The sequence below is a fragment of the Hyaena hyaena genome, unplaced genomic scaffold (genome assembly GCF_003009895.1).
Source record: "Hyaena hyaena isolate Hyena2069 unplaced genomic scaffold, ASM300989v1 scaffold_708, whole genome shotgun sequence".
Classification (NCBI taxonomy): Eukaryota; Metazoa; Chordata; class Mammalia; order Carnivora; family Hyaenidae; genus Hyaena; species Hyaena hyaena.
Genome location: NW_024081341.1, coordinates 556,811 through 575,687, shown reverse-complemented (window position 1 = coordinate 575,687; position 18,877 = coordinate 556,811). Strand labels below are relative to the sequence as shown.

At 46.0% G+C, this 18,877-nt stretch overlaps 1 protein-coding gene across 1 annotated transcript; it reads right to left on the bottom strand.

Moving 5' to 3' along the window:
- Positions 1 to 8,690: 8,690 nt before the first annotated feature.
- Positions 8,691 to 12,394, bottom strand: BSX (brain specific homeobox). Its single transcript, XM_039217695.1, has 3 exons — positions 12,133 to 12,394; positions 9,990 to 10,186; positions 8,691 to 8,930 (listed from the first exon to the last, which is right to left on the bottom strand). The coding sequence occupies exons 1-3, from the start codon at positions 12,392 to 12,394 to the stop codon at positions 8,691 to 8,693; spliced, it is 699 nt and encodes a 232-aa protein (XP_039073626.1).
- Between the last annotated feature and the right edge of the window lie 6,483 nt (positions 12,395 to 18,877).

Genomic DNA, 18,877 nt, shown 5'->3' with positions numbered 1-18,877 from the left:
CTCATGGTCAAAAGTCCCTGCCTTCATTGCCCACTGTGTATTCATTGCTTCCTATTAGCCTTTTTGTTTCTTATATTTAAACATGAGCAGACAACAAAGAATCTCTACACATCTGAGGGTATCATACAGGAAAGCCAATAGAAAGGAGAGGGGCGCCTGGGTGGCTTAGTCGGTTAAGTGTCCAACTTCAGCCCAGGTCATGATCCCATGCTTCATGGGTTTGAGCCCCACGTCAGGCTCTGTGCTGATGGCTTGGAGCCTGGAACCTGCTTTGTATTCTGTGTCTCTCTCTCTCTGCCCCGCTCCTGCTTGCATTCTGTGTCTCTGTCTCCCAAGAATAAATAAACATTAAAAACAACTTTTTTTAGAAAAGAGGAGAAGGAAATTAAGAGATCTTGGAAGTTAGAAATAGGATAGCAGAAATTTTAAATTTTAAAGGTTTTGAGGAAACTTCTGAAAATTCTGAAGAATTTTCCCAGAAAGCAGAGCAAACAGATAAAAATAGAGAAAATGGGAGCGAAAAAGAACCACCTTAGAGGATAAATCCAGGAAGAAAAAAAATCCAAATAGGAGTTCCATAAAAAACACAAAGAATAGACATTCTCAAAGTATTGATTCAAAAAAGTTTCCTGTAACTGAAGGAGTTTTTGGGCTGAAAAGACCTACTGAGTATTCAGAACAATAGGTGAAAACAGACCTCCACCCAAGGCACACATCTGTAAAATTTCAGTCCATTGGCTATAAAGAGTATTCTAGAAACTTCCAAAAAGGAAAACAAATGAATTAACAGGACACACAAAGAATCAAGAATCGAAATGGCTTTCCACCTTCACAGTAGCAATTGGAAGTTAATAAAAAATAAATCAAATGATGCTTTTAAAATTACTCAAAACTTAGATTTCTGCACTTAGCCAAAATACTAATAAAGCATGTAACTAGAATATTCTTTAGAGAAGGAGTTGCTCAACACATTTACCTTTCACACATCGATCAGGAAACTACAGGAGACTGTGGTCCCCCAAAATGAGAGAATAAACCAAGAGGAAAATACTGGATACAAGAGTAAACTGAAAGGAATCCCAGGATAAAGGGGAAGAGAGGCACACTGACAAAATACAGAGGGGAGCTCTGGGAGAGATTTGCTCAAGAAAATGAAATCTTCACAAGAGTATCTTGAGAGTCCGGTATGGACACGCAGTAAAGAGTCTGGAGTTAAATTGGTCACAAGTACATTAAAAATTAGCAAGGCAAATATTAAGACCAAAAAAAAAAAGTCTTGAAAAAAAAGTAATCTGAGTTGATTACCTGGCTTAGCTAAGAGTCAGACATACATATAATAAAAAAGGACCTAACCAGGGGCACCTGTGTGGCTCAGTTGGTTAAGCATCCGACTTGCGCTCAGGTTGTGATCTCACAGCTTGTAGGTTTGAGCCCTGCATCAGGCTATGTGCTGATGGCTCAGAGCCTGGAGCCTCCTTCAGATTCTCTCTCTCTCTCTCTCTCTCTCTCTCTCTCTCTCTCTCTCTCTGCCTCCCTCCCTCTTCCCCACTCAAGCTTTTCTCTCTCTCTCTCTCAAAAATATTAAAAAATATTTTAATAGTAAAAATTAAAAAAAGGAGCTAACCAAAATCACAATAGAGAGAAGAAACGAAGAGGGTACATAGATATGGTGAGAACAGGGGAGAATGAACTAAATTTTCATCTTTGATAGCACGCAGTACTAGGTAATTCTTAAAACAAAAATACCTAGAAAGTGGCAGTTCAGCAAGAACTCAGAAACATGAAGAGAAATACACGAAGAATCACCCAGTACTAGAAACTGCTGGCCTCTGTAGTAAAGAGAACAGGGAAGGGGCTAGGGGACTGCTTCCTTTTTAAACCATCCTTGTAGAGTTGTTTGACTCCAGAAACAATGTGCATGGGTAAATGATGAAAACTCAAATCTTTAATAAACTTGAAGAAGTTAGGAATTGAAAAAAATAGATGGGGAACAGAGTAGAACAAGCTTAAAGTACTAGTATTTTGCCTTTAGCTTATAAATTATTTCCATTTGAAACTCAGATAAAGAGCCACTCTTCTACCCTTATTCCCATTGCTTTCTACAGTCTATTTCCCATTCAAAGTCAAGCTCTGAGGAAGAATAAAGACTATCTGGCAATTCTTTAACTTCTGGCTAGAATATTGACAAGTGCACTGAATTAGACCATTATCTGTAGCGGGGGGGGGGGGGGGGGGGGAGGCAGGGAGAGAATGGAGGTTACAAATATTCAGATAATCCCCACGAATTATACTGGTCAGTATTTTTAAGCAATTATTCTTGTCACAGAAATACATTCATAAGGTGTGCCTTTTTAAAACTAAAAACAGAAAAAAGTCTTAAAAGCTTCAGGAAAAAAAGTTTCAATTTCTCTTAGATTTCAGATCCATATTGTAATTCATTATCTTTCCCTAGCACCTTTCATCCCAGATCTCACAGCAGGTACTTGTATAGGTCTTATATCACATCTTCTCACCATTTTTAACTTATAAGACACTCTCCTGTTTCTGAAATCATATAAAAGAAGTAACATAATCCTTGGCAAAAGGAAGATTAGAATTTAAGTCTCCAAGCCAAGCCATCTAACCAGTGGCCATGATGCCAAGTCCAAATGCAGCTACACCATATTGTAAGGAGGGAAAGAAGAGAAGGCCCACAGAATTATAAATGAAATCATGGAGGAAAGGTTAACTGGCATACACACTGGGAATTCTGAGAGGTAAGGAGTCAATAAAAGAAAAAAGAAAAGAATCTTTCGGAGGGGGAATTAAAACCAGAAAATACAAGGGAGAGAATCTGGACAGAAAACAAGAGCATCATATCCATTTTTTTATCTCACTCTAAATATTTTTTGGACTGCTTTCTGAACTCTACATGTATTAATTCTGTAACCTGCCAAATTAATCGGCTGTAAGACACTGAACAAGTCAATCTCTTTCCCCATTGCCTTATCTATAAAGACCAGGGCACAATTTTTAGTTTCATCTTTCATCCTATTTGATGAATAAACCTCTTCAAAAACATCCCACCAAGCGGTTATTCAACTTTGGCTTGAGTGAAAAGGGTGAACGGGCTCAGTACCTCCTCAAGAAAGCCAATTTAAATTTCAGATTGCTCTTAATCAGAAATATTTTTCCATAAATTGATCTAACATCTTACTAGAGAATTCCCAGCTAATTTTTTAAAAAGTTTACATCCACGGGTGCCTGAGTGGCTCAGTTGGTTAAGCGTCCAACTTCGGCCCAGGTCATGATTTTGCAGTTTGTAGGTTTGAGCCCCATATCAAGGTTCTGTGCTAACAGGTCGGAGACTGGAGTCTGCTTAGGATTCCGGGTCTCCCTCTTTCTGCTCCTCCCCTGCACTCACTCACGTGCTCTCTAGCTCTCTCTCTCTCTCAAAAATAAACAAACATGGGGGCACCTGGGTGGCTCAGTTGGTTAAGCGGGGTTAAGCGGTTAAGCCTCTGACTTCAGCTCAAGCCATGATCTCACAGTCCGTGAGTTCAAGCCCCGCGTCGGGCTCAGTGCTGACAGCTCAGAGCCTGGAGCCTGCTTCGGATTCTGTGTCTCCCTCTCTTTCTGTCCCTCACCCGCTTGCTCTCTGTCTCAGTCTCTCAAAATAAAAAATAAAGACATTTTTTAAAAGTTTAAAATAAAAAAATAAACATGAAAAAGTTAATAAAAATCTTACATCCAGAATTACTATATAAAATCCATTCCACTACGTAATACAATGACACCAACTCCATGGTCACTTTTATCACAGCATGAAGTAGTGGCAAAGTGGCATCATTAAAAACACTTCTAGTCTTTCTACTCAACATTGACAATGCATTCATTAGATCTGGATCCTAATTTCTTCACTTCTAAAATGAAGAGCTTAGATTTTGTCAAATGTCTCGAACACAGATAGTTCTTTCCTGTATATACATGTGTCCTTAACTACACAGACCATCTCTTTGTTTTTCTTGAATGAGGTGTTGGGGACTTCTTTAATGAATAAAAGATCTTTTTCTTCCTTTTCTTGTTTCTCTTAATTCTTCTGATTGTCATGGATAGATTTATTTAGGGTACATCAACTGAAATCTTGTTCATGAGAGGACAAATAACTTGAATAAGCTGGAATTTATTGTTCCTTGCCTACAAAAAGAAGATAAAATCCTAGGTCCTTGAGCGTTAGAAAGAACCCACCATGTTCGACTTCCCACTAATGAAGAACCAAGACAGAGCCTTCCAGCTTCTGCTCCAACTTTTCTAGAGAAAGGTGCTCAGTGTCTTCTGGACTTAGCCTGTCCTGTTAATGGACAGCGCGGTACCTGGCCCATAGGAGGTATGCAAATGTGGCTCCCAAATCTGTTTCCCTGGAAACCACCCACTGGTTCTGGTTCCGCCTTCTTTAGCACAGCCCCTTACATATACCACTTGATAGTGAGGAGCCCTGCAACCATCCAAACACAATTACCATAGCTGATCTCCTCTCCTGCCCCTCTCCAAGACTTTCCTCCTCTAAGCTAAAAAGCTCACACTCCTTTATTTGTTGTTTTCCACACCTTTATTATCCAAATTCCTGTGTACCAGATGAATTTTAGCTCGTCAACATCCACTTTATAATGTGATGCTAAGAACATAAATACTGCAATTAACTCATTATTTCTGCACATATGTTGAGCCCAACTGAAGAAGACCAGGGAGTCGCTGCTTTGACTAAATATGTTTATTGCATGATTCTCTTAGCACCAAAAAGCATTCTTTCTCTGTGCCTTCACAGATCTTTAGCTCTAGTTATCAAACACACTGACATGAGCAGTCTTCTACCTTCTGAGGTGGCGGTCATGAATTCCAATCAATGCTTAGTGCCACTATCAGCTAATACTGGGCAGAATGGGCTGTTGTCCACTTTTTACGTCATGTGAGCAGAAACATTATCAGGAGTCTATCTCTGAGAACTGATGAAATCCACCGCAAACAGCAGTAAGAATAACAGAACAAATTATTTACTGCATTTGGGATTTCATGTAGGCCACCGCGGCTAGTTTAGGATGTTTTTGCCCCTTCAGCACCAGCCCTATGTCTTTAATGATACATCTTAATGAATGTGGTTTTGTCAGATCTTTACCACCAAGTGAAACTAAGTTGAGGCAAAAGCCTTGGTAATACAGACAAAATACCTCTTCAGACTATGGAGGCTTTGATTGGTATCGAAGGCCAAAAACAGACAGTGCCATCATGTTAAAATGAAATGAAATTGTGTTTATCCTCAACTATCATCATCACCCATGTATTTAAAAAAAAAAAAAAGCAAAGGAAAACCAGGAGAACTTTGCTATTGAATTGTTTGCCATCAATTTCAGGGAATGCGGTTTTAGGAGAAGACCATGCCTCAGGCAGTGCAATGGGTGTTACAGATGTGAGCTCTTCCCTTCCCACTTACTTTAGGCAGGAACAGCCACAAAGCGAGGACCACAAGAAGGCAGAACAAGCCTCTTTCCACGTTTAATGTTCATGAATCAAAGACAAGGCCATTCCCTGACTCCAGGATCCACTCTGCCTCCAATCAGGTAGAGCTGTGCCCACACTAACAATGTTTCCTATCTACCTATCTATTCAAAAGTTCATGAGACATGCCTAATCTGCATCTCTTAGAGCCAAGATAAACCCTAGTATCTTCCTGTTAAGATAGGAGAAGAGTGAGCTAAAGGTCTGGAGCTTTGAGGTTTGTGTTAACCATCTAATTTTTTTTTTAATGTCCTTCCAAAATATAGGATTTCCAGGCACCTGGGTGGCTCAGTCTTTTAAACATCCGACTCTTGGTTTCAGCTCAGGTCATAATCCCACTGTACTGGAGATGGAGCTTCACCCTGGGCTCTGCACTGACAGCATGGAGCCTGCTTGGGATTCTTCCCCCCTCCCCCCCGCCCCCCGGCTCATGCTCGTTTTCTCAAAATAAAATTTAAAACAAAATATTTCTACTCACTTTAAAGATTCTTCCCAAATTCCTTTTGGTAGCTCTTCTTTCTAGTATTTGAAGAATCTGATATTTTTGGGGGGCGCCTGGGTGGCTCGGTTAAGCATCCAACTTCGACTCAGGTCATGATCTCGCAGTTCGTGGGTTCAAGCCCCATGTTAGGCTCTGTGCTGACAACTCAGAGCCTGTTTCAGATTCTGTGTCTCCCTCTCTCTCTGCCCCTCCCCCACTCATTTGTTTTCTCTCCCTCTCCCCCCCACCTCTCAAAAATAAACAAACATTAAAAGAAGCTGAGATTCTCCCCCTTGTGTAATAGAATCTACTTTCCCTTCCAAGTTACCAGGAACATTTTTATTCACAAATCACCTCCCCTCTCCCCCCATAACCAACCCTTCTGTCTTACTGTAGGGCACTTGCCAAAAACTCCTGCCTTTAAAAAGGTATTGTCATCAGCTAAACAGGGAGAGAGGAGAAATCCCAGTGTAAATTTGTTTTTAATAGCACACATCTACACGTTCTAAATCAAGGAGAGAGGTGTTCACATAAAGTGATAGAGGCAAAATGCCAACCAGTGCATCGTTACAAGAAAACAGTGTACTGAACAAAGAAATGAACAAGGAATTGGAAGAGAGATTTGTTTGTCCTGCTTTGGCTGTTAGCTAGTCCTGATTTCACAGGTAGATCCTTCAATCTTGCCAAGCCTCAAATTCCTTAACTGTGAAAGGGAAAACTAATCGTTGTTAGGACTCAGAGGATCTTGATTGATAAAGAGCACTTTGGAAAATCCACACACCTATACACCACTTATGTTTTTAAAGCAATAGCTTTGCACCCGAAATGATGCGTTCGGATAGAGGTCTCACCCAGAGACTTATCTTTGCTTAAATTAACGTGTCCTGGAACAACCTATAGAAAGAAAAGAAAGAAAAGAAAGAGAGAAAGAGAAAGAAAGAAAGAAAGAAAGAAAGAAAGAAAGAAAGAAAGAAAGAAAGAAAGAAAGAAAACAGAAAAGAATTCCTACGGCTATATTCATAGAATTATAGAACTTAGACCTACAAGGATATTTAGGATTCGCGCTCTTATTAGAGAAACAAGGAAATAAAAAGACCCAACCTCACACCGCCATGGTCTATAGAATTGCTATTCATCGTCAGAACCCACGGGTCAGGGCACCACTTAACCACACGCTCTTTTCCAGCCTTTCTGGGCTCCCTACCTAACTACACAACCAGAACTAAAGGAAAATCTCAAGCTGAGGTTGCCTCTGGCTCGGCTGCTATATTCGTAAGTTGGCGGGGGGGGGGGGGTGTGATAGCGTCGACACACAATTTGTTGGTATAATTTCAAACTCCAAATATCAAGTAATCTCCATCCCTTCGGTATTTCAGAGTCAAAAACCCCATCTGCAGTGATCTTTTCCATGTAGGTGAAACTCACGACTACATTAAACGAGTAAAAACAGGAAAATCGGGGTGGCCGTGAGAGGGTCTGTCACTGAAAGGTTATTAGCCCCATCATTCCAGTCGAGCACAGGAAACTGCCCAGAGCGGAGGGGAGGGGGCGTGCTCGGAGGAGGACAAGGACGCGGTAACAAACGATTTCCGGAAACTCGTGTTCGTTCCCAGTTTTGCCCGGCGAGCCCTTTATTATCTAAAGAGACTGCAAGCCCGGGGAGAGAATAGGAGACCTCGTAGGGAAGGAGGGGAGGGGAAGGAGGGGAGAGGGGCGACGCGCCGGGCCAGACTGCCGCAGCACCTCAATAGTCCACAAACAGGCGCACGCACGCCCGGAAAGAGAGGCGCATTCCCCTTTAGCTCGAACCTCGCTAAAACTCCGCGTTCCCTAAAATGCGATGAGAATGAGCATTTCCACACACAACTCAAGGAACACTTATTTTTAAAGTATCTGTAGCCCATGGGACGTGTAAAAGTTGCGGGACAGGCGCGGCAAGGTCAGGAGGCAGAAACTGCTCGGTGGGTTTTTCTCCGCCCAAGTTTGGCGCCGCTCAGGACAGGGGCGAGGCGGCTTAAAGAGCAGGGGTGCCAGGGGTCCGCACCGCAAGCTCAGGGGAGGAACAGCGACGGGAGAGGATGGCAGCGCCGCCTTCGGCGGGAGGAGCGGGAGTCGCCTTCGTTTTGGAGTTAGAGGCGGGGGACCCGAGTGGGAGGTCAGCGGCTGGCCGCGCGCGAGTCGGTCGGCACCGACGTCTTAAGCATCTGGTTGTGGCTCTGCCTGGATCCCCGCAGGGCGGGAGGCGTACACACCCGGTCCCTTACCTGCAGCCAATCGGCTCTACCCGAGGAAGGGCAAAGGGTCCGGGTGGAAGAGGTCGCGGAGCCTGGACAACTGAGCTGGGGCAGGTGGCGGAGAGGAGAGGGCCGAGAGGGTCTGCGACCGCGGCGGAGTTGAGAACCGGGAGCCGGGGGTCCAGCTTGCGCCACAGAAGACGCGGGGCGCGGGAGTGAGCGAACGCAGGTGCACGCTCGCCAGGCAGGGCCCCGGCGGGCGGGCGGGAGCGGGAGGAGGGCACGAGCGGAGCTGCCGGGACCCCCGCACGGGTTCGAGGGTTGACAGGTGTGTTCTGTTTGTCTGCGAGGCCCGCCCCCGGACCCGAGTCCGAGGAGGGTTCCGGGTCCGGAGGGCACCGCGCCCCGCCGCCGCGTCCTCCCCGCCTCCCCCGCCACGCAGCTCAGAGCGCGTGCGGCCCAGAGCCGATCTCCCCCTCGTCCCCTATGTCCACCTCGTCCTCGGGCTCGGTGAGCACGAAGGGGCCGGCGGGCAGGCCCAGCCGAGCCGCGGCAGATGCGGCCTCCGGGCCGCGAGGGCTGCCTTCGGGGCTCTCCAGCCCATCCGGCGCTTTGGGTTCATCCTGAGTTTTTCTCAGCTGCTTTTTATGCTTCATCCGCCGGTTCTGGAACCATGTTTTCACCTGATTGCAGGGAGGGAAAAAAAAAAAAAAAAGACAACCACGTCATCCCTTCAGACCCATAATTACTTAAGATCTCAGACATTGCTGGGGGCTAGGAAGACGGACCGCAACCCATTCACGAATTATCTAAGAGCTGTGACCGTGTCCTCCTTGCGTGAAGTCACGCCTGAACTGCTCGCAGGTGTGGTCTTAGGCTGAAGGAGAACCAGACATCCTAAGTGCTCCTGGAAGTGATTGTCCAAAATAACGGTAAAGGTCGAACGGGTGTGGTTAGTTAGTACTGGTTAATACTAATATCTAATTGATGTTATTAATTAGAATGGCCAGGAGTAAGTGCTCTGTGGCTGAATCTCCTTCGTGTTTACCTTCCGTTCTCCTGATTATAGCTCTAAACACCCGATCCAACAAGACTCCTGGAGAGGATGAGGAGAATCAATGTGCTGGTTCTCATCAGAGAGAAAACTCACTGGCGCCTGGCGGGGCTCCCAGGTACAGAGAATATAAGAGACAGAGGCAGTGGAGGAAAGAGTTTGAAGGTTGCAGGTGAATAGCATCTGGAAGATGAAAACAGTTCTTCCACCCAGGACAGGGCAGTAAGGAGGAGGGGACAGAGGGGACGGGGGGAGGAGGGGTGGCGGGGGGTGGTAGTGCTGGGGGCCTGGACTCGAAAGCCAGAAAGAGATTAAAATGGTAAGAAAAAAATTTTCCCCGTGTGAGCTTCTGTCAGGACAAGAACCGGCCTAGTCTCTGATTTTTACGTCTGACCAGGGGGAGGGGTGGGGGGGACGGGAGCGCAGGAATGATCGGTTCTCAAACGTACAGGAAGTTTCTCTTCCAGGTCTAGCGCTCGCTGGAGAGAGGAGATTATGTTTCGGGGAGTCTGACCTGAGGTTGGAGGTGTCGGTACCTTTACTAAGGATCTTTGGAGAAGCCCAGAATGACGGGGAGGGGGATCATTCTGGGGGTCACTCCCAGTCCAGAACTCCGCGGGGGGCGCAGAGGCGGTGGGAGTTCAGAGGAGAGGGGGGCGGGGAGCGGAACCGCCTGTCTCCATCCCACCTGCGTCTCGGACAGGCTGAGGGCCGTGGCCAGCTCCACCCGCTCTGGCGTGGACAGGTAACGCTGGATCTCGAATCTTTTCTCCAGGCCGGAAAGCTGCGAGTCTGAGAAAACCGTTCGAGCTTTGCGGCGGCGGCAGTGCTTGCCCGGCAGCTCGCTGTGCTGGGGGTGCGGGAACAGCGCCGGCACCGGCACCCCTGCAAGAGAGAAAAGCATCGGCGTGGGTCGAGCGCGGACACCCGGGAGCCACCGCCGCCGCGCTCCCCTGGTCCCCAGCACCTCCCGCTGCCTCGTGCCTCCGCTGGTCCCCTCGTCGCCCCAGAGCTGCGCCGGCCCTTCTCGCAGGAACCTCAAGGCAGGGGAAATAAAATATCACAAGAATAGCGCTGGAAGATCTTTATCGGGAAGGCCATCTAGACATGCAAACAATCAACAGCGAATAAAACGGAAAAGAAAAATTTTAACTCAGGGGGCTTTAAAAAACGTCTCTGGAAAGACTTCCATAACGTTGGCTAGCTCCCAGTCCTCTGTGGCGCCTCCCGAAGTTTTCTTGCGATCGTCTGCTAGTCCAGTAGCTGTTCGGACCACCCACCGCCCTTCCCTACCCTTGAGGACACTCCGCCTTGCTCTTGGGCTACTAGAGGCGTGAATGCGGCCTCGCCTCCCCCACCTCACTAAAAAACACCTTTCTCTTTCCGGAGCTGCCGGAATTCTCCCCCCTGCGCCAAAGGGAACAGATCGAAACTCTCATCAAGAGAAGCTCGAGAGGAGAACGGAGGGACAATGCCCGCCTGGCACGTTCTGGGGGCCCATTGGGGACCCTGATCTGTAATCTGACCCTCATTCTTTCTCCCAGACCCTAAGCAGAAGGACTGAAGTGCTTTCTCCACCCCCACCAGGTCTGGGGAGATTTCTCTTGTCTTTCCTGACCTTCGCAGGCATTACAATGTCTGAGATGCCCCAAGTAAGCTGCCACGGACATCCGTTTCTGCCAATCCCAGGGAAAAACCAAAACCATCAGTTCCGTCATTATGGGCTTTGGCCACTACTGTTTGGGGGGAACCCAGAAGAGACTGTCGTTGGCCAGGTACTGAAGACAATACTGGGATGCAGGCTTCAACACAGCTTTTATAATTGCCCTTCCAACCTAGTGCCTCAGAATCTGGGTTTTACTGCCTCACAAAAACTTCTAGTTTTTGTTGTAGACCCCAGAGCCCACATTTCACAAACTGTCTCATGTGTTTCCACAGCTTTCCCCCAGACCAGGCGGCAGTCTGCACCTGCACGCACTGAACTATTATATTTTAGCTGGAATGAAAATGCCAGAGAAGAAGGCATGAATGTGGCCTTTTAGAGAGCAGCCCAAAAAAATCTGGGTATCTCCTCACCTCTCCCTGTCCCAACCACACTTTGCTGCCCCTCCCCCATCCTTGTTATTCATGGAAAATCAAGATACTTCGGGGCACGTAGGGCTCCAGCTCAGCCAGCAACAGGAGCAGAGGAGGGCAGCCGAGCCCAAGATTGTGGGTTAGACTTCAGGAGTAAAGAGAGTTAAAGAGGAGCAGCGTCCCTCCTCCTCCTTCTGCCCTCTTTTTTTTCTTATCATTATTCCCCTATTCCAGGTCAAGTCTTCAAAATATCCCAAACCCTCTTTCACTGCTAAGCCCCTGCAGCATCCATGAATGCTCAGTGCCTGAGATAAGAGAGCTGGCCTTGCTGGAGCCTTTGGAGGTAATGAGCTGGAAAGTTGAGTTGTGTTCCATGGGGTGGTCGGGGTCTCCCTTAGAGTAAGGAGAGGCAGAGAATCAGGATTGAGAGCTGGACTAAAGTAGCCAGGAAGACCACAAGGAAGGAGACCGAGCACTATCCACCAAGAATATTGTCAGAAACTTCCAGTCACCTCTTGGATAGGAACGTTTCCTCCATTACAAAGAATGCAGAGTGACCATGAGTTCCCCCCATGGGTTGGCATGGGTCAAGGGAGCTCAGCCATATCCCCAATCTTCCACTGTCACTTAGGGCAGGAAGCTGCCAAGCCAGCCTGGACCAGCTCTGGCTTTTCCTCAGCTCCATCACAGGCTTAGGGTCTGTCATGGGAGACTTGCCCTTCCGCTCCCCAAACCTTGAAGCCCCTGGTACTTACCTGAGGTGGTAAGGAAGTAAGGGTGGTGGTGGTCTCCCTTATGCAGAGGGTGATGAGGGTGAGGAGCCAGGAGGGTGGGTGTGGGCATGAGGGGGTAGCCATAGTCTAGGAGAGGCACCCGGGAGGCCAGAGAGCTGGCGAAGTGGTCAGGGGCCATCTCCCTTAGCGGCTTGGGCTTGTGCAGCAGGATGTCCTCAATGAAGAAGGACGTGGGCCTCTGAGAAGACGCCGGGTGTAGAGGGGAGGTGAAGTTGAGGTTCATCTTGAGCCAAGCGCCTGCCACAGGGCGAGGGCCGAGGACGAAGTGTAGGAAGCAGGCAGCGTGTCAGCAAACCTAGTTGAAAGCCGACAACCACCCTCCGAGGCTGAGAAACCCCGCGGCTCTCTCCCAGGCCTGGGCTACCCCCGGCGCTGGAGAGGCAAGAAGACAAGCTCCTGGGTAGGTTGGGTCTATGTGTAGAATTGGCAGCTTCGAGAGGGGAGGTGGGAGAGCCAATGGCAAAGCTGCCAGCGGCGGAGGGGAGGGTGCGGTGGGCTCTGGGCGGGGCGGGGATCTGTCCGCGGTGCTGAATACAACCGGCCAGGCCCGGGGAGAGCGGAGCGGACCGGGTTCTTGCTCCTCTACCAGGTTGGTTTCTCGATCTCAATTTGAATTGTTTTACTCTCAGCCATTTAAAAAGAAAGCTAAAAAGAAAAAGTCTCTGTCTTTCGACAGGTTCCTCTTTAGAGAGCAAAAGGCATTTAAAGGACCCCCAAAGCAATAGGGATAAGGCACTTACTTTGTCAGTCAGCCTTGGGTTTTAAAACTTTAGAGAAATGATAGCAAAGGAGAAAAGAAGTGAGGGGGGAAAGTCTACATCCGCTACACCAAACTTAGGCTGATGGCTGAGGCGTGGAAGGACTGTCGAGGTAAATACATAATATGTTGATGATCATAACATTCTTTCCCTCAGTTATAGAGGGTGGTGTGAATTTTATCTACATTAGTCAAGTAATTTGGTCTGTGTAAGTATGTCCAGAGCTACTTCTTAATGCCCGTCTCCATCTCTTCTCAGATTTCCATTACTTCCTCCTCATTCCACTCACACAGCTGCCTAGTTCTACTATTCTACCCCTTTCCACCCTAGTCCCCCAAGTAATTGTACTAGGTTTTTGTCTCCTGTTCTATTTCCCAGCCTTTTTTTTTTTTTTTTCATTTCCCTCCCTCCCAATCTTTCTGTTTTTGGAGGTTTTGTTTTGTTTTGTTTTTCTGTTTGTCTCTTTCTAATCTGTCCCATTTATTTCCCTGGAGTCAATTTGCTAAAATTAAGGTGATCATCTACAGCACAGCAGGGGTAATTTCAGCTCGCATCTCCGAAAATTGCTCTAATTATTGATGTTAAACTCAGGGAAATTAAAAGAAGCCACTTCTCTTCCATCTCCCCGTTTTTAAGCTCTAATTTGTTGAAATATAGTCGTCCTCACAATTCCAATCACTACTGCTAATAGTAAAAGTGTTTTAATAGAGACTGAGTCCTCACAACCCATGCTATTAGATAATTAGAGGAGGTGTTAGAAAGCCAAGTGCTAATCCTTGGGCACATGGGTAGGATTTCCATCTGATTCAGCAGGTAGAACAAATTAATTACCAGAATCAATTAGGCCCCAAACTACAGTGCTCCAGGAAGTGGGAGCATCGTATTCCATATGGATGAACTGGTAAATGGTAGATAGATGAGAAGAGTGAGAAGCAGGGGGAAGGAGGGGGAGAAATAACTTTAAAATAAGATCTTGGCAAGTAGGCATCCAAACGAAATCAGAATGCTTTGTCCTGGAGTTTGAGCTATGATTTCTTTTCTTTCTTTCTTTCTTTCTTTCTTTCTTTCTTTCTTTCTTTCTTTCTTTCTTTCTTTCTTTCTTTCTGCCTTGCCTTTTTTCTTTTCTTTTCTTTTCTTTTCTTTTCTCTTCTTTTCTCTTCTTTTCTTTTCTCTTTCTTACTGATTGTAATGATAACTGAGAACTTGAGAGCAGGCAGCCGCAGAAAAGGAAAAGAGTGACTTTCAGGAGTCCTTCCTCATCTATAGCCCTGGTCTGTTTATTTATCTTCCTCAGGGCTAGAGGAGAACTGAAACCAAGGACACTTGGGAAGTGGCACTGGGGGTGACAGTCCATACTTTACCCATGCTCACTTCCCTGTCAGTGAGAACCTACCCAGCAAGTGAAAACCAAGCTGTCTCCTAAGACCCTAAAGGCTGAGTTGAGTGGCTACTGAAGGTGTGGCAGATGCACAACCAGACACTGGCCTCAGTGAAGAACCTACCTGTGCCTGGACGCACCCTGCACTTCATCCCTATATAGACTGGCACAGATTTGCACCCAGCCTTGGGTGGGGGGTGGGGGGTGCGTATTTCAGCCTCATTTCTGGGTGGAGACTAACTTCAGCCTGGGAAACAGAAATAAGGAGACTAGTGAATGTCCCTTTGGGAGCAGAGGCAGTTTAAAATGTGTTTAGGTGACAGTTACCTTTGAGCCAAGGCACTGCAAACCCTTTGTCAGAATTTAGCCTTACTCATGTACTAGGGTGTTTTGGGGATCAGAGAAGAGGAGGGGAGCAGTAAGCTGCCTGCTCTGTCTGTCCTTACCCTCCCCCTTGTTTCACATCAGTAGGACTCAGCTCCATGCTCTCTCCCAGAGCTTTCCAGGCCCCGCTGTCTGACAGACACACTCCCCTTTCTCTAGTTCTGCTCAGGCTGGGACAAGCTTTGCCCAGAGCCAAGCAGCCCAGCGCTGAGCAGGCCCAGGGAGAGTTGAAGGCATTTCCCTGAGGAATCCAGTCAGACTGCCTTTGCCTCAGCCCCAGCAGGGACGTAAGAAGGGAAAGAGGAAGGGAGGAAACTGAATAGCTATGGAAAGAAGTAGGACCTTCAAGACTGAGGGTTTTCTTTCCTCCTCCACATCCCCTTTCTTTTCTTTTTTTTATGATTGACTGATTTTATTTCTTTTTTACAAAAGTTTATTCTTAAATTACAACAGGATCTAAGACAACATTTCACTCTAGGTGGCAACAGATGCTGTGGCAGGGAATCCAGGTGTTTAAACATGAATGGAATTAAAGATCACCATTGCCTCAGGCACAAGGGACGGCTTACTTTTTGCCAGATTTCTTAATTCCTCCTGTGGCCAGGGGGCTTCCCCCCCCCAGCCCTGCAGCCTTCACTTTTAGCTCCTCGAGTTTCTTCTGCTCCTCTTTCTGTTTCTGCTTGAATGCCTTATCTTCCTCGTCCATCTCCTTGGCCTGCTTATGGGGCTGCTTCAGGGGTTTTTGCCACCTTAGTGGCCAGACACGGTGCCTGCTGCCCCTTCCCCAGACCCTGCCACTGGAAGCCGCCTCCACATCCCCTGTCTGCACTGACACTAAACTCGATACTAAGCTTGGTAGCTGAGAGTACCACCAGCCCACACCAAAGCAGGCCCCGGGGACAGGGACGGGGACAACAGGACAGAGACGCAGAAGCGGAACTGGGATTGGAAGTGGAGGCGGAGGCAGGGATTCCTCAGTCGCCACCTTTTCCATGAGGTAGAACCCCTTCCCCCAGGAAGCTCTGATAATCACAGCTGAGGGCTCTAGAATCTAGGGCCTGAGCCCTGCCTGCCAATTGGCAGTCTGTACAGGCAGGTCTTGTCCTGGAAATGCACCTGTTGAGTCCTGGCCCCAGACTCCTTCTAGAGCTATGGCCCACACCCTTGGGGAAATTGAAAAGTTAGGAAAGCTGAGAAGTTTCTCTATGGTGGCAGCAGGGCTACTGAGCAGAAGCTGAGCTTCTAGTGTAGAAATACTAAGGTTACCAGAACTTGTTCCCTACCTTCCCCTCAAGGCTCTGGCCTGGCGCATTCTACTTCTGCTTTGGGGTGAAGGAGGTGCCCAAGATGTCCAGCCTCTCTATGAGGTTTAATTCTGGTCTGTCCTACCAGAGAAGGAAGAGGCATTCCAGAACTTCCAGGCCACCTGTCCTGGCCCTTTTAGGGCCAATCTTCCTAAAGGGTAAAAGCCAATTTTTATTTATTTTTTTAAAAGCTTATTTACTGGGGCACCTGGGTGGTTCAGTCAGTTAAGCATCAGACTTGAGCTCAGGTCTTGATCTCTCATCTAGTGAGTTTGAGCCTCACGTTGGGCTCTGTGCTGACAGCTCAGAGCCTGGAGCCTGCTTCAGATTCTATGTCTGCCTCTCTCTGTCTTTCCTCCACTAGCGCTCTCTCTCTCTCTGTCTCTCAAAACTGGGTGGCTCAGTCTGCTAGGTGTCCTACTTTAGCTCAGGTCATGATCTCATGGTTCGTGGGTTCAAGCCCCATGTTGGGCTCTGTGCTAACAGCTAGCTCAGAGCCTGGAGCCTGTTTCAGATTCTGTGTCTCCCTCTCTCTCTGACCCTCCTGTGCTCACGCTGTCTCTCTCTCAGAAATAAATTTTTTAAAAAAAAGGAAAGAAAGAAAAAGTAAAATTTAAAACATTTAAAAAGAGCTTTTAAGCTTATGTATTTATTTGGGGGGAGGGGCAGAGAGAGAGAGAGAGACAGAATCCCAAGCAGGCTCCACACTGTCAGCACAGAGCCATACTTGATGGGACTTGATGCCACAAACCGTGAGATCATGACCTGAGGTGAAATCAAGAGCCAGATGCTTAACCAACTGAGCCACCCAGGTGCCCCAAAGTTATATTTTTAGAAAGCTTGTAAACAATTTGCCCCTTAAAAGCAGAGACGTTTCATTGCCTGGATAACTATATCTAAAGGATAGACCAGCACTGTCCAATAATGCGAGCCACATAGGTAGTTTTAAATTTTCTACTAGTCACATGTAAAAAGTAGGAAGAAACAGGTGACACATTAATGTATTTCATTTAGCTCCAATATACCAAAAATGTTATTCAACATCTAATCAATACAAATATATTAATGTCTTCATATTTTTAATACTAGATCTCCAAAATCCAGTGTGTATTTTATACTTCCTGTACATCTGTTTTTACTAGCCATATTTCAGGTGCTCTGTAACCATATACATGTGGCTACTCATTAGCCTATTGGTTACCTACTGGACAGCACATGGCTAGTAATTGTCATAATCCTTTTACCCTTATCCATTGTAGGTAGACATACATTGAAATGGAAAGCAGTGACTCAAGCCAGCCTAGCACTTTCTTAGGCCTGCCTTTTACCCATGCATTATATATGATTATTGTGAGTATTGACTGAACATCTACTATATGCCAGGCTACTCACTACACACCTTCCCAAGCTTTCCCCAAGCTTTAGGAGATTAAATAAATGTACTCACATTATATTTGTTGATTCTCATTTGACTAAAATCTGTCACCCAGATCCAGCAAGCTGGAGCTGTATGCCCAGCTGACATATAAAACAGGATCCTGCACACTACCCTGAGCAAAAAATAAATAAAAATAAAGATCAAATGCATTTCCCCCCACCCAACCCACAGGACCTGATAGAGTTCCCGCTCATGGTTTCAGCTGAAGAATTATGAATTCCAAGAGAGAAAAGACATATTTTTCGGGGAGCAAATAATTAAACAATCCTTTTCTCTTTCATGTCAGCCTCATCTAAAACTGTTATCTGAGCTGGGACTTGGTTTCCCAAAAAGATAACTCTATTGATGATCAAAGGAAGAGAGCGGTTCCATTAGCCAAGTTGCCTACATAGTGGCCTTCAAAATAAGGGGAAAAATGTATTTTAGAAGGATCTGAGTAACACACTTTACTCATAACATTTTGTCTTATATTGCTTTTTGTCTGTTTTGACTTACTTTCTGAGTACTTTATTTTAAGCACTATCAAAGTGGATGACATGTCTAGGGAAAGAACAGGAATCACTGAATGCTTCCTACAAATGCATCTTCAAATAATGCTCTTACACCAGAAGTTAGGATGTGAATTCACATGAGAACACATTCAAGGAGAGGATATCCACATCACAGTACTCCCAAGGTAAGGACCATCCAGTTTGCTCATTCAGGACAATGTCAGTCTATAGGTCACAAACTTTCATTTCTCAGGGCATCTGGGTGTGTCAATTGGTTGAGCATCCAACTTCAACTCGGGTCATGAACAAATGCTCCTCTCTGATAGTGTGGGGTCTACTTGGGACTATCTCTCCCTCTCCTCTCTCTCTGCCCCTCCCTCACTCATGCTTTTTCCCCCTTCTGTCTCAAAATAAATGAATAAACTTTTTAAAAAACTTTCATTTTTCTTTCAAAGTTTTCTATGCTGCCTTTAACATCTCAATTTAAAACATGCCTCACAAAGTGATGGAAAGAAAGACCTGGAGCAAGGAATTAACAGTTTGAAATACTTAATCCTCTAAAAGATATATAGTGAAATGAAAATATCCCCACCATTTTCCAAAAAAGTAACCAAATGTATTACCAGAGAATAACCAAAAAGCTAACAAAAATGCCTTTTAAATATCCTTTTCTTCCATCCAAATTCTATTTTCAGATTTAAAATTTGGTACATCTTGATACAATGTACTTCAAAGAATAATACCAAATTAGTATGCATAGCTTTGAAAATTATGGAGCATAAAATACTACCATTATGAACTGTGAATTTCTGATGTTAGAGATTGTAAAACATTTTCAAACTCTATTATGAGGTACAGAGATGAGCTTGTAAACATTTCTCTAGAGGACTTTGTGCATGGAGCTAAATATTTGGTATATTTTTGTTAAAATGATGGATCAGCTATATTTTGCT